Consider the following 15,963-nt stretch of genomic DNA (forward strand, 5'->3'; position numbering starts at 1 on the left):
TTTACAAGTTAGTTGACTGTGGGACATAAGCTGTTACAAGAACTGTCACATTGTACATGATAATATGATTATGCATGATATTTGCGACTTCAGAAGTAACAACACAATCGTCAAATATATATATATAAGGATGGAATTATACATCCATGATCCAGCCATGTAAAGTGATTGTCTTTTTATTGATGGTTAGGTGTGTAATGACATATTTATCCTTGTACATTGATTATTGTAGGCTTAGGGGTATATATGAGAAAACCTCCACATTAATCAAACAAGTGCTATTTACTAGATTATTTGTTTCAACTTTCAACTTTCCAGCTTTGATTCAATTTTTATAACAATTGTGTTTATTTTTTTTATTTCAGAAATCATGGAGAGTAGTTCTGGATCAGCTCCAACAACTTCTTCTGCACCTTCAACAACTAGTAAAATGAGAAAAAAATGCTAGTGGGGCCAGAACTGATCCTAGTTGGCTACATGGTTTAGATATGCATGATCGGAAAGTCAAGTGTAAATTTTGTAACTCTGTATGCTCTGGTGGGATTTTCAGATTCAAACACCACTTAGCTCGCACACGTAATAATGTCGCGCCTTGTGATAAAGTTCCCGAAAATGTTAGGCTCGAATTTTGTCGGTTATTGGAAGAGAATGATATGGTAACAAAGAAAAAGAGAGGTGCATTTTCAGCCAGTGAAGATGATGAGGTCTATGAGAGGCAAGCAAGAGGAAATAACTTGGAAAACAATGTGACAAAAAAAGGAAAGGTTCAAAGCACAATGAATTCTATTTTCAAGAAGGAAGAACGTGAAAGAGTTTGCCAACAAATTGCAAGGTTTTTCTATACAAGTGCCATCCCTTTTAACTGTGTAAAAAATCCCGAGTTTCGAAAAATGATTGAAATGGTTGGTGAATTTGGGAGAGGCCTTAATCCTCCTTCTTACCATGAAATACGGGTCACAATGTTGAAAAAGGAAGTTGATTACACCAAATCATTAATGGAAGATTACAAAAAGGAGTGGAAGAAGACCGGTTACACACTTATGAATGATGGATGGAGTGATCGAAAAAACCGATCGATATGTAATTTTCTTGTAAATAGTCCTAGATGAACTATATTTTTAGCATCAATCGACACATTTGACATTATCAAGACGAAGGAGAAAGTATTTGCAATGTTAGATGACTTTGTTGAAAAAATAGGTGAAGAAAATGTGGTTCAGGTGGTCACGGATAATGCTGCTAATTATAAGGCTGCTGGGGAGATGTTGATGCAAAAGAGAAAGAAGCTGTTTTGGACACCATGTGCAGCTCATTGTATAGATCTAATGTTGGAGGATTTTGAGAAAAAGATTGAAGAACATAAGGTGACAATTACAAAGGGAAGAAAGATAACAAGTTTCATCTATAATAGGTGACAATTGGTTCTTAACTTCTTATTTATTTTTTATATAAGTTCTTTTATCAATTATAAGTTATAAGTTATAAGTTATAAGTTATAACAAGTTTAATATATTATAGGTCACGACTAATTTTCTTGTTGAAAGAGTTTACAAAAGGGAAAGAGCTCCTTAGGCCTGGAGCAACTAGATTTGCCACATCTTATCTTACACTTGGTCGCTTGTTTGAGTTGAAAAGTGCACTGATCTCGTTTTTTGCATCTGAAAAATGGTTGTCTACTAACTATGCAAGGAATGACACTGGAAAAGATGTTGAGGATATAGTTATGGACACTGTAGGATTTTGGTCATCAGTTATCACATGCCTTAGGGCCGCGAAACCCTTAATGAAGGTTCTTCGATTGGTTGATTCAGATTCTAAACCAGCTATGGGTTTCATTTACCAAGCCATGGTAAATGCAAAGAAGGAAATTAAAGCAAACTTCAAAGATAACCAAACAAGGTAATTTTTTTTTGGCTTTTGTTTATATTTTTCAGAATTAATTTTAAACCAACAACTCATATATTTTACATATATTTTCAGGTATGAACCTATTTATGATATCATTGATGATAGATGGTATAATCAGATGAATAGGGCACAACATGTGGCGGGTTATTACTTGAACCCACATATGCAATATAGCGATGATTTTGAGAATAATGGTTGGATCAAAAGTGGATTGTACATGTGCCTAGAAAGAATATGTGGTGCTGATGAGAACCTACCGAAGACAATTGATTGTCAGTTTATCAATTCACGAATGCAAGAGGTATCTTTGGTCTTAATGTAGCTAAGCTAACAAGAAAAGAAAAATCTCCGGTTGATTGGTGGGATTCCTATGGAGATGACACGCCCGAGTTGAAAAATTTTGCAATGAGAATTTTGAGCTTGACATGTTCTTCATCCGGTTGTGAGAGGAATTGGAGTGCCTTTGAGATGGTAACTTATAAGTAACAAGTAACGACATTATGTTTTAATGTTACTTTTATTATATCATTATCTAATATTTTGGGTTTTTCTTTATGTCGTATATAGGTACATTCTAAGAGAAGAAACCGACTACAACAACAAAAGATGAATGATCTTGTGTATGTTATGTACAACTTGAAGCTGAATGGAAGAGATGAAAATAAAGGAAAAGGGAATGATGGACTCGAGACATTAAATCTTGATGATGTAAGTTCTGATGATGAGTAGATTACTGAAGAACCGTCTTCTAATCATGATGTAAATGAAGATGATGATTTTCTTGAAAGGGCTATAAGAGATCAATTGCGTGAGTTATTCTTTTATTCTGTTATCTTAAAATTAGAAATGATTTTTTTACATTTAGTTTAATGTCATGTTTACATTTAACTGCAGGTGCGGATGATGGAAGAGATTTAGGAGAAGATATTTTGGATTTAGAAGAGGAAGATAATTTGGATGCACAATTTGTTATGTTAGACTAGATTAAATGGTATTTGTGTTGTGACTAATATTTTGAATTTAAAAGAGGCCGGTGATATGGATGTAGTACTTTTTGTTATCTTAGACTAGATTAAATGGTACTTGTGTGTTGTGACTAATGTTTTGAACTTTTTATAGCTTTAAAACGGAAAACTTGATGTTGGAGATATTTTTCATTTAAAATTATGTTTTTTTGTGGGATCTTAGGATCCCGATCCCGATCTTGCAAACCCAAAAACGATCCTACGTAGGATCCCGATCCTGACAACCTTGCTATTTATATATGAATAAAACATATATTAGTTGTCGTCATATTTTATATTCATATATTAATAAAATATTTATCAGATTTTTGTTACAGTTAATTTGTTATTCATATATGAATAAGTAGTATAAATGATAGTTAAACTGTAAAAAAAATTAATTATATATTTTTATTTATAAGTGAATAACGAATGTACTATAGCAAAAATTTGATGCATTTTTATTCACTTATGAATAATGATAGCTGAAAATATAAAAATAAATAAATTTTTTATTTTATCTTAAAACTATATCAATATGGATGTCTATTTGTAGAGAATAAAAAATCATGAATTTTGGTATATTTAAAATCATTTTTCGATAAAAATAGCTTCTTAAAAATTAAAAAAAACGAAAAAACTATGTTTTTGTATATATTAAGATAATGATTAGCATAGTTTAAGGAAACATGTTTTGTTGGAAAACATGTGTATTCCTTTCCAATTTCCTCTGCTACGACGGAGGCTTTTGCGGCAAAAATAAATGAGTGGCTGAGAATGATTCCCCATTCTCAACATTTTTTATTTTCTCAATTGAACTTATGTTTATATATATATATATATATATATATATATATATATATATATATATATATATATATATATATATATATATATATATATAGAGAGAGAGAGAGAGAGACAGAGAAAAAAAAAATTCAATAGAGAACCAATATGGATCAAAGAACCAAGGAACCCGTCTTAACCATCTATTTTCTTTTAATCTTGGCCATTAATCCTTAATTAACCAAATAAAACACGGAGGGGCATTTTGGTAAGTTCAGCGTCTCATTTAATATTCATGTTTGTCTCCGTTAGCGTCTTCTGTTACTGTCCTTCATCTTCTAACACTGATCGATCCATTGTTTATCGTTTTTTTTTCCTGATTTTACCGTTTTTTTTTCGATGCATTGTTTATCAATCTTATTTTTATTGTTATTGCAATCGTCTGATTGTCAAATTCTCTTGATTTTACCGTTTAATCTTCAGATTGTTATGTTTGTATTGTTAATTTGCTAATTTTATGTCGTATGTTGAATATCCGTTTCATGTTACTGTTTTTCATTCGATCGTTTCTGTAATCATTCGTCTGTAATGCATATTCGACATTTAGATAATCAATTATATCTAGTGCATCTTCTGACATTTAAGTTTTTTCCAAACTTTTAGTGATTTTGAGAATCTTATCTTATCTTGTGCATATAATTTAAAGTTTTGTGATTATCTTGTTTATTTGTTTCCTTTTTTGTATAATTATCAATTCTAAATTTCTAATCTGTATATAAACTCCAGGTTACCGACGATTCATTATGAGTTCTCTGAATTCTTGTTCAGATTTGCATTCAACTATTAATGAACAATCACGTAAGTTTTTTTTTCTTAATATAAATTTCACATTTTCTATATAATGTAATAAAATAGATGTTTTTTTTGGTTTTGCAGTTCATGATCAATCATCTTCAAATATGAATATTGATCATTCAAATAGCAGTAATTCTTGTTCAGATTTGCATTCAACTATTAATGAACAATCACGTAAGTTTTTTTTCTTAATATAAATTTCACATTTTATATATAATGTAATAAAATATATGTTTTGTTTGGTTTTGCAGTTCATGATCAATCATCTTCATGTATGAATATTGATCATTCAAATAGCAGTAATTCCCGTTATAGTTTTGATTTTGAGCTCTACAATACTGAAACTTTTAAGCTTGTTCCTTATGATAAGTTGATACATAAGAAGCCTTTCAAAGGATTGTTGTTTGATTCGTTGGACATTGGTCTTGACTTTTACAAGACTTATGGTCAAGAATCTGATTTTGATGTGAATATGTCAAGTCAAAAAAGATACAATGATGGCACAATTCGTATTAGATATTCGACATGTAGTAGATCTGGTTTCACGGAGTCATTCAAGAATGAAAATATTAATGTGAAATTTTCAGATGTTAAGAGAATGAGAAATTCTTCTAAGAAGAACGGATGCCCTGCTGTTTCAAAGTTCAAGAATCTCCGATGTTCGTTAATATGAACTTGTTCCTCAAGATCAATTGCACTTATTAAGGATTAATAGGACAATGGATTTTCTTGATAAATCCTTTATACATAAGGTTGGTAGTTGTAACATTGGTGCTTCAAAAGCTTATAACTTGGTGAGTAGTATGAAGGGTGGCTTTGATTCTAGGGGAGGGACTGCGGTTGACTTTAAAATTTTTCATAGAGATTTAAATTCTAAATTTGGTGTCAAAGATTCCCAAATGGTTGTGGATATATGGACAAACAGAAAATTGTGTTTCTCTAATTTTTCATTTGAGGTCCAAAAAGATGTTGATGATCATCTTACTGGACTTTTTTGGGCTGATGATACTTCGAAAGCCAACTATAAGGAATTTGGAGATGTACTATCTTTTGATGCTACTTATCAAACAAACAAGTAATTCCTAATCCTTATTTGTTCTTTTTATGGTATTTGTTCTTTTTAATAATACTTATCAAAAAAAATTCAGGTATTCTATGGTATTTGTTTTTTTTACTGGAGTTGACTACCACAAGCGTTGTGTTACTTTTGCTGTTGGTTTACTAGCTCGTGAGACAGCATATGCATATGTGTGGTTGCTTGAAGTGTTTCGTAAAGCATTTGTCAAGCCACCCATGATGATTGTAACAGATCAGGATTCATCAATGAAGAAAGCTGTTAATTTTGTTTTTCCTGAATCGAAGCATCGACTATGCATGTGGCACATCACTCAAAAACTTGAGGAAAATGTATATTCTTTGTTTCTTGATTCCTATATATGTTTATAGCCATATAGATCATAAAGCATATTGTGAATTCACAATGTAAATTTGCATATGATGAAAGGAACAAATCTAAATCATAAATCACACTGTGAATTCATAATGTTAACCAAATGTTATGTTACTATGAATTACATCAAATATTCAACATATGTAATGATTCTTATGTGTTTCTTTTTTTTAGATTCCTATCGATGTTTATAACCATCCGGACTTCGAGAAGACATTTTTTGATATTATATGGAATCTTCAATGTTCTCCACAAGATTTTGAAAGTTCGTGGTCAACAATGTTAGATAAGTTTCATCTAAAAGAAAATGACTGGTTAAGGTCTGTTTTTAAAATAAGGGATTTATGGATTCCGGCTTTTATGAGAGATCTTGAACTTTCTGGTTTGATGCGAACTACTTCAAGATCAGAGAGTCTGAATTATGCTTTCTCACATTTTTTGCATCATAAATCAAATTTGGTGAAGTTCATGATGTCGTTTGATAGTGCAATAGAGAAGCCAAGGCATCAACAATCTTTATTAGATTATCAGTCCACAACTACTACCCCCAAGCTAAGGACTCCTTTGGCTATTGAAAAGCATGCATCGAAAATTTATACACATAATATTTTCTTGGACATTCAGAAAGAGTTATACAAATCTGTGTTTTATTGTGTTCAAGAATCTGTAGTTATTGAAGATGAAAGTGAAGTTTATGTTTTGAGAGATAAGAAGAAAAAAAAGTTGATTGATAAAAATGTGAATGAGGATGAAGATTCTGATGATTTTTATCGAAATAGTCTTCCTTCTCATTGTCCTAATGCTCGTTACAAGGTATGTCTCTTTGTCCTAATACAGTTTATTAAATATAAAATGTAGTTTAAAAATTCACACTGTGAATGTAGGATGTTTTGCTAATTCACAGTGTGAATTTTTATAGAGTTATAAATTAGTTTGTACTTTTCATTAGATTAGTATGGAATATGTATTTTTTGTGAATTTGATTTTAAGTACATATTTATATTATAGCATTATGATTTCTAATGTCCTGTTGATTAATAATGTGAATCGATGTTAATTTGTATAATTTTTATCGAATGGTATGATATAGAATTTCTTATTCACATATTAATTTGTTTATTAATGATAATTTTGTAGGTTGTATTTAGTAGAAGGGGTGATAGCATCAGCATCAGTTGTAGCTGCATGCTTTTTGTCCAGGAAGGATTGTTATGTCGTCATATGTTTTTCATATTAAATATGAAAGAGTATGATGAAATTCCATCAAATTTCATTTTGAGGAGATGGGGAAAAGATATCATAGCTGATGGATTGTTGAGAAAAAAGTACTCATATCCTCATAAAGGCAGTAAAAATGAATGTTTGATTCAAGATGTGTATGCTATTCTTCGTTTGTCCATTAACAAGATAGCAAATAATGAGGATGAGTTGGCTAAATATATAAAGCAACTTCAGGAGGTTGATAGTGGTATTCCTTTATGTACCTCATCAAGGGCATCTTCGAGTAGATCAGTTCACATTGAAAAATTATTGGAGCTGCAGTACCTGATGTTATCAACATTCATAATCCAGAGGGGATCAGAAACAAGGGGTGGGCCAGTGGTAAAAGAATCAATAGCACTAGAGAGAAAGTGATTGAGAAATCTAAAAAGGGTTCTAGGTTGTGCAATTTATGTCATAAACCAAATCACAATGCTAGGAGTTGCATTTTGAGGTTAAAGAAGTCTGATTTAGAATCTGAAGTTACAGAAGGCTGATTGTTTCTAATTTTTTCTTTTTAAGACTACTAAAATAAGATTTTATTTTTGTAATGATTATTCAATGGATAGAAATGTTGAAATATTGATGTTAATTTTGATATTCACTGTTTTAGACTTTATTTCTAATAATAGAATATATTTTTTTTCGAATTTATTGTTTTTGGTTAAAGATATTTTTTTATTGTTAGTTTTTTGAATCTTTTCTAATAAAAATTTCATGCTAATGATTTAATTTATGTATATTACTGTTAATCTCATATATAAAATTTTCATGTTAAAGATTGTCTTAATGTAATTTAATTCACATTGTGAATCTCAACTATCAATTGTTCTAATGATCTATATGTACCATAATTCACATTGTGAACCTCACATATAAAATATACATGTTATAATATGTACTGTAATTCACATTGTGAATCTGACATATAAAATTTTCACAATGTTAACATATAAACAATGTAAATTTTCTACATATATTGTATTGTTATTACATTAACATTTAATCATTTAGACCAAAATAAATGAAGTAAATGTATGAAATGACAATTTACTTTCAATTCTTTATTCAAAGTAGAAATATAATCACTCCCCCCCCCCCACCCACCCACCCACCCACACACCAATAGCATATTTTCAATAAAACATGTAATTGTATAACATACATGTAGACATTCACATGAAAATATAAACATCTTTTAAGTATTTAGTAGAGTTCATTATATTTGATATAGAAACTAACATCAAATTGTAACATAACAAGCATGTATATGTTCTTAAAGAAATTAAAGTGCATCTAAACTTATACTAATTATGAATAGAAAACTAAGTTTTAAGTTTTACACTTCTTTTTCCAATCTTTGAAGTACTATATCATTTCTCCCCTTTTTTCCCATCCCTTGTTGAGCAAATCTTTTATTTCTTCATTAGTCTTTTTTGCGAACTTAGCTGTTTGTGCAATGATTTTTGACTTGTATGTGTTTGCGTCACTCAATAGTATCTTTGTCAAATACTTAATGCGTAAATCGTTTAACACACTTTGTTGTTGTTTTGATTCTTTTGGCAACCCACATGTCCAATTTACTGTTTTATCTCCCATATATGTCTCCATATGACGCATGCAAAAAACTCCACAGTCAACATGATTATCCCTCGTGCGCCAATTCATGTTCACCCTTTCTGGTTCAACACCCTCCAAAGTTGAAGCTGATTTGTGATTGACCCTCATCAAGTACCTACTAAAAAGTATTTTCTGCAAAAAAGAAATTGTCATTTTCTATAATTATTATTTTATTTAGATTATCAGTCTATTAATACTTATATTTATAATGTAAATTTACTAATCTTACCAATTCATTAGGTGCATCACGATAACCTCTAGAAAACTTTGCAACTGAATTCATATTGTCAATGACATCAACCGCTGGTTCCTCTAAGTTTATGCAGATGATGTAAAAATGATTTTTTTGATGAACTGGTAAAAACACCTGTTTAATAATTTAAATTGTTAAACTTTGTTTAAAATATGTAATATATTCAACAAAAAGAACAGTTTATTACCAAGTGAACTTTTTCAAATGTCAGAAGTTGTAACACCCAAATTTTCGAATAACTTTTCACAATTTTAAAACATACTTTCATTCATAAGATAATAATAAACATAATGTATCCACTGTCATCATAGAAAAACATATCCCAGAATCATATAAACAAAAGCTCCATGAGTGTGTACAGATCATGCCGGCGCCTTCCTGCGATCATCACGGGTACCTGAAACACATACACAAAACTCTGTAAGCATAAATGCTTAGTGAGTTCCCCAAAATACCACATAAACACATATCAGCCACTCAAGGCTGTAACTCTGATGACCCTCTAGTCGAATATCTCTATGGGACCCTCTTGGTCCCATAACTCTGTGGACCCACTGGTCCTAACTCTGTAAACTCTGAATCATGCATATCACATATCACATAGAATCACAACACATAAATAACATACAAGATACACTGTCACATAGCTCTGATTACCACTCTAGGTAAAGTATAGTGAGAAGACTCACCTCGGGAATCTCGGTAAAATCTCGATATCAGAATACTGCCCTAGCCTCCACCTAGTCACAATAATAAATTTCACTAAATAAATGTCCCTTCACAATTTGGATATTCTCTCATGCAAATCCCTAGAAGGGTAAAAGACCATTCTACCCCTCTACAGGCCCAAGGCCCATTTGTTGACAAACCCTAAAAGTCAACCCAAAAGTCAACTGTCCATTTTGACCAGACTCGCCGAGTGCATACGACGACTCGGCGAGTCCCATCGTCCCCACAGACTCTTCCCTTTCTAAGCCTCACTCGACTCACTGAGTCACCCCTCAACTCACCGGATCACCACTAGAGTCAGACCCCGGGGCAACCCGGTCCGACTCGTCGAGTCTACATATGGACTCGGCGAGTTTCCTCCATGGACTTGCTCATACAACCTCCTGAGGTCAGATCTGCTTAGCCAAATCATAGATCTAACCCTTAAACACTCAAAAGTCACGTAAAGGTGCAACCTTTACGTGCATGCAACCCAATTCAAGCCTCAAATGGAGAAATAACACTAGAAATGGCAACCTAGTCTCCAATTGCTTATTTGCTTGCAAAAAGCTAGAAGGTAATGACTCTAGGGACCTCTCATGGTCCAGATCTGATGTCATAACCCCAAAGAGGACCTCATACTCACTAGATCTTTCATAAAATGAGGGTAAAAACCCTAAATCAAGAAGTCCATCAATATAACACGAAATGGAAAGGTTTATACCTCCAAAGATGATATCACGAGATGATTAGCTCAGATCCAGTCCCCTTCACACTCTAGATTTGTGCTCCTATCTTCCTTCAAGCAAAACCACACAAAAAGATGAAGAAATAGCCTCCTCTTGCCCTCAAACTCACTATCTCAACTCTCTAGGGTTTCTCTAAAACAAGGTGGCCGCAAATGAAGGCCATAAAGGTCTTTAAATAGGCTCCCAAACCCGGGGATTAGGGTTTTCCTAATCAGCACCGACTCGGCAAGTCAGGTCCCGACTCGTCGAGTCCGTGTGCGAAAATGCGCCAATAGATCAGACTCTACTCGACGAGTTGAGGCATCAACTCGTCGAGTTCCTCAATAAAACAATAAATAATTAATTAAATTAACATACCCGAACTCAGGATGTTACAATTCTCCCCCACTAGAATCAGACTTCGTCCTCGAAGTCTCGCTCTGCAAATAACTCTGGATACTGCTCACGCATCTCAATCTCTGGTTCCCATGTCAGCTCGGACCCCTTCCGATGCTGTCACTGAACCTGCACCAAGGACACCTCCTTGTTTCTCAAAACCTTGATTCTCCGATCCCGAATCGCAATTGGCCTTTCAACATAATTCAGGCTCGCATCCACCTGAATATCCTCTAACGGTACCACCGCCGATTCATCGGCAATACACTTCCTCAACTGAGACACGTGGAAGGTATCATGAATGTGACTCAACTCCGCAGGTAACTCCAAACGATACGCTACCCTGCCTACTCTCGCGATCACCCTGAATGGACCAATATACCGAGGCCCCAACTTGCCTCTCTTCCTGAACCGGATCACACCTTTCCAAGGTGACACCTTCAGGAGAACGAAATCACTAACCTGGAACTCGAGCTCTGAGCGACGCCTATCCGCGTAGCTCTTCTGACGACTCTGAGCCGTCAGCAACCTCTGCCTGACCTGCTGTATCTGCTCAGTCGTCTGAAGCACTATCTCCGTGCTACCCATCACTCGATGTCCTACCTCTCCCCAACAGATGGGAGTTCGACACTTCCTCCCATACAACAACTCGAAGGGAGGCATACCAATGCTCGAATGGTGGCTGTTGTTATAGGAAAACTCAGCCAAAGGCAGATACGTGTCCCAACTCCCTCCGAAGTCCAACACACATGCCCGAAGCATGTCCTCGAGCGTCTGAATCGTCCGCTCACTCTGTCCGTCCGTCTGTGGGTGGTAAGCGGTACTGAAATGCAGCCTAGTACCCAACTCCTCATGGTACTTCTTCCAGAATCTGGAAGTGAAACGCAGATCTCGATCTGACACAATCGAGATCGGTACACCATGCCGCGATACCACCTCCCTCACATACACCTCTGCCAGCCTCTCCGCGGAAGAGCTCTTGCTGAAAGCAAGAAAATGAGCGCTCTTTGTTAGCCGGTCGACGATCACCCAAATTGCATCGACGCCTCTCGCAGTCCTCGGCAATTTGGTGATAAAATCCATGGAAATCTGTTCCCACTTCCACTGGGGAACCTCAAGCGGCTGCAACTTGCCATGTGGACACTGGTGCTCGGCCTTAACCCTGCGACAGGTCAAGAGCCTCTCTACAAACCACGCCACATCCGTCTTCATACAGGGCCACCAATAGTCTCTTTTCAGGTCCAAATACATCTTGGTGGTCCCGGGATGGATCGAAAACCTCGACCTGTGCGCCTCCTCCATCAAAATGGCACGTGCTCCGCCCTCAAATGGCACCCAAATCCGGCCCTGGAAGGTCATAACCCCCGACTATCGGCAATGAACTCAGATATCTGTCCAATCACCCGCTCTCGCTTGCGATTCTCCGGTCTCATGGCCTCTACCTGGGCTTCCCGAATGGTGTCCAACACCGGAGTCATCACTGTCAACCTCAGACAAACATCTCGCAAAGGGGCACTATCTGCCCTGCGACTCAAGGCATCGGCTACCACGTTAGCCTTGCCCGGGTGGTATCGGATCTCACACTCATAATCCTTTACCACGTCCAACCATCTCCTCTGACGCATGTTCAGGTTGGGCTGATCCATCAGATACTTCAAGCTCTTGTGGTCCGTGTATATGGTACACCGAACCCCATACAAATAGTGACGCCAGATCTTGAGGGCGTAGACCACAACCCCCAACTCCAGATCGTGAGTAGGATACCTCGTCTCATGAGGCTTCAGCTGCCTCGATGCGTATGCTACCACATGCCCTCTCTGTATCAGCACCGCACCCAGTCCCGATATCGACGCATCACAATATACCACAAATTCCTCCATTCCCTCCGGAAGGGCCAACATTGGGGCTTCGCACAATCTCTGGCGAAGTGTCTCGAATGAGGCCTGCTGCTCCGGCCCCCAACTGAAAGTCATGCCCTTCCGGGTTAGTCTGGTGAGAGGAACAGCAATCCTGGAGAAATCCTGGATGAATCTCCGATAATAACCAGCCAACCCCAGGAAACTCCTGATCTCCGAAGGGGATCTCGGAACCTCCCAACTCATCACCGCCTCAATCTTGGCCGAATCGACCAATATCCCATTCTGGTTGACGAGGTGTCCTAAAAACTGGACCTCTCGTAACCAGAAATCGCACTTGGAGAATTTGGCGTAAAGCCTCTCCGATCTCAGAACTCCGAGGATCTCCCTCAAATTCTCCTCATGCTGCTCTCTGGATCTCGAATACACCAATATATCATCAATGAACACGATCACTGAACGATCCAACATCGGCATGCACACCCTGTTCATGAGATCCATGAACGCTGCCGGTGCATTGGTGAGCCCGAAAGGCATCACCACGAACTCGTAATGCCCGTAACAAGTTCTGAACGTTGTCTTCTGGATATCCTCATCACGCACCCGCAAAGGTCGACTTAACGCCTCTCGACGAATACTGATGTGCTGACTAAAGGCTAACGACACAAAAGACCGACTCGCACTCGAGTCAAATAACACCAAAGCAGGTACAGAACACACAAGAAATGTACCTACGCATATCACAATATAAGCATAACACCACAAACTCAAAATAAACAGATGACATAATACATACCAGCCACAACATCGGGTGATGCGCGGACCTCCTCCGCTGTCAACTGGAAGGCTCTCCCGCGAGCCTTCGGCGCCTCGGCCTTCACCGGCCGACTCTCCGTAGCTCGAACAGCAGCAGGGACAGATCCCTGAGAAGCTCCCTGCGCTGACCCTCATAACTACGGACACTCGGCCTTCCGGTGTCCGGTCTGGTTGCAGTGAAAACAAACTGCAAACCCCTTGGGGCAATCCTTGGCCATGTGCCCCTCCTTGCCACACTTGTAGCAAGACCCTGCTCTGCATACCCCTCATGACTCTTGCCGCACTTGCCACAAGTGCGGCCCTTCTGGTTCCCTGATCTCGAATACTCGGGCTTAGCCCGCTTGGCAGCCGGCTGGGACTGTGCCGGTCGCCGATCCCTCCCCTGAGACTCCGCCCCCTCCCTGACCTGATTCTCTAGCTCAATCTCTCTCTTCCGGGCATTTGCCTGAAGCTCGGCAAATGTCCGGTATGTCGAGTTCGCCACGAACTCGCGGATATCTCTCCTCAAAATACTCAAATATCTGCTCATGCGTGCCTGCTCGGAAGACACGTGCTCAGGGCAGAACATCGCCCTCTCATGAAACATCCTGGTGATCACTGTAACAAACTCGGTACCCTGCTTGAGGGTCAAAAACTCCTGGGCCAAACGTTTCCTTTCCACCGGGGGAACGTACTCATCTCGAAACATAGTGGTGAACCTCTCCCAGGTCACTGCAGCGAGCTCTGCAGAAGTGAAGTGTGCTGTCACAAACTTCCACCAGTCCTTCGCTCCCAAGCGAAGCTGGTTCAAAGCGAACCGTACCCTCAGATGCTCCGGACATGAACATGTGTAGAAGCACCCCTCAATATCAGAGATCCACCTCATCGCGGCTATCGGATCCTGAGTCCCATCAAACTCTGGTGGCTTCGTGTTGCTGAACTCCCGGTACAGCAACGAGTCACCCCCCTACGGCCTGGCAGCAGCAACGGCTGCAGCAACAGCAGCATCAGTAAGAGCAGCATACCGCTCATCAAAAGTCTCAATCAATGTGGTCTTGATAGACCCGAACATCTCTGGAATCTCAGCGCGGATGGCCGCAGCCACTTCATCATGAATCATCTGGCGGAGCTCCTCATCGCTCACACCCCCCTCGCTAGTCCCTGGCCTGTGGCGTGTCCCAACCATGATGTCTCTCTGAAATACAACACAAGATATCAGAGACTCGCTCGAGTGTACACACACTCGATATCCCATTTCTACTTGATCCCTGGTACCCTAAGGATTCTTACTTGGGCTGCGCACTGATCTGGTGCCTTCGGTAGTACGGGCCCAATACTACCGTCCACACCGCATCAATATTCACCCCAAGTCCTCCTCCTAGGATCCCAAGTCCCAAGTACTCTACTCTCTCTATACATAGTCTACTCTCTAGCAGATCTCTCATAAGCTCCTCGCTGCTATCTATTCACTCTCAAGCATCTCCTAGCAGCAAAATCCCTAGGCTAAGGCATCACAAATCAGGCCACTCTAGTCCTAATAAGAATACCTAGCCTACTCTAGCATGCATATTATATCATAACATATCTCATAACTCATAATGTAAGGGTATTTTGGGAAATCACCGTTCGGGCGTTGGCTGATCGTACACACTGCTCTGCTCTGCTCTTTCAAAAACTTTTTACTCTTGAGAAAAATTTTGTGAATTTTATTTTGAAAATCCCTCAAATCCTCAGTTTGAGTTCAGATACGCCCGAAGGTGCACCCGAATCCCTCAAACCAAGGCTCTGATACCAACTTGTAACACCCAAATTTTCGAATAATTTTTCACAATTTTAAAACATACTTTCATTCATAAGATAATAATAAACATAATGTATCCACTGTCATCATAGAAAAACATATCCCAGAATCATATAAACAAAAGCTCCATGAGTGTGTACAGATCATGTCGCACCTTCCCGCGGTCATCACTGGTACCTGAAACACATACACAAAACTTTGTAAGCATAAATGCTTAGTGAGTTCCCCAAAATACCACATAAACACATATCAGCCACTCAAGGTTGTAACTCTGATGACCCTCTGATCGAATATCTCTGTGGGACCCTCTTGGTCCCATAACTCTGTGGACCCACTGGTCCTAACTCTGTAAACTCTGAATCATGCATATCACATATCACATAGAATCACAACACATAAATAACATACAAGATACACTGTCACATAGCTCTGATTACCACTCTAGGTAAAGTATAGTGAGAAGACTCACCTCGGGAATCTCGGTAAAATCTCGATATCAGAATACTGCCCTAGCCTCCACCTAGTCACAATAATAAATTTCAC

At 37.9% G+C, this 15,963-nt stretch overlaps 1 protein-coding gene across 1 annotated transcript; it reads left to right on the forward strand.

The window, feature by feature from the left end:
* Positions 1-488: 488 nt before the first annotated feature.
* Positions 489-2,891, forward strand: LOC145113812 (uncharacterized). The gene is made up of 8 exons (XM_079049865.1): positions 489-1,080; positions 1,123-1,411; positions 1,519-1,899; positions 1,981-2,180; positions 2,231-2,379; positions 2,476-2,526; positions 2,638-2,716; positions 2,803-2,891. Exons 1-8 carry the CDS (start codon positions 489-491, stop codon positions 2,889-2,891), a joined length of 1,830 nt encoding a protein of 609 aa, XP_078905991.1.
* The last annotated feature ends 13,072 nt before the right edge of the window (positions 2,892-15,963 follow it).

Source organism: Lactuca virosa, chromosome 1 (genome assembly GCF_052849685.1).
Source record: "Lactuca virosa cultivar CGN04683 chromosome 1, Lactuca_virosa_CGN04683_v6, whole genome shotgun sequence".
NCBI lineage: Eukaryota > Viridiplantae > Streptophyta > Magnoliopsida > Asterales > Asteraceae > Lactuca > Lactuca virosa.

What these genes read in the sequence shown, in the direction of transcription:
- LOC145113812 (XM_079049865.1), top strand. Translation starts at nt 489, where the DNA reads ATGCATGATCGGAAAGTCAAGTGTAAATTTTGTAACTCTGTATGCTCT. An exon ending in ATTGGAGTGCCTTTGAGATG is followed by an intron (nt 2,380 to 2,475) that starts GTAACTTATAAG and finishes TGTCGTATATAG; the next exon opens with GTACATTCTAAGAGAAGAAA. An exon ending in AACAAAAGATGAATGATCTT is followed by an intron (nt 2,527 to 2,637) that starts GTGTATGTTATG and finishes GATGATGAGTAG; the next exon opens with ATTACTGAAGAACCGTCTTC.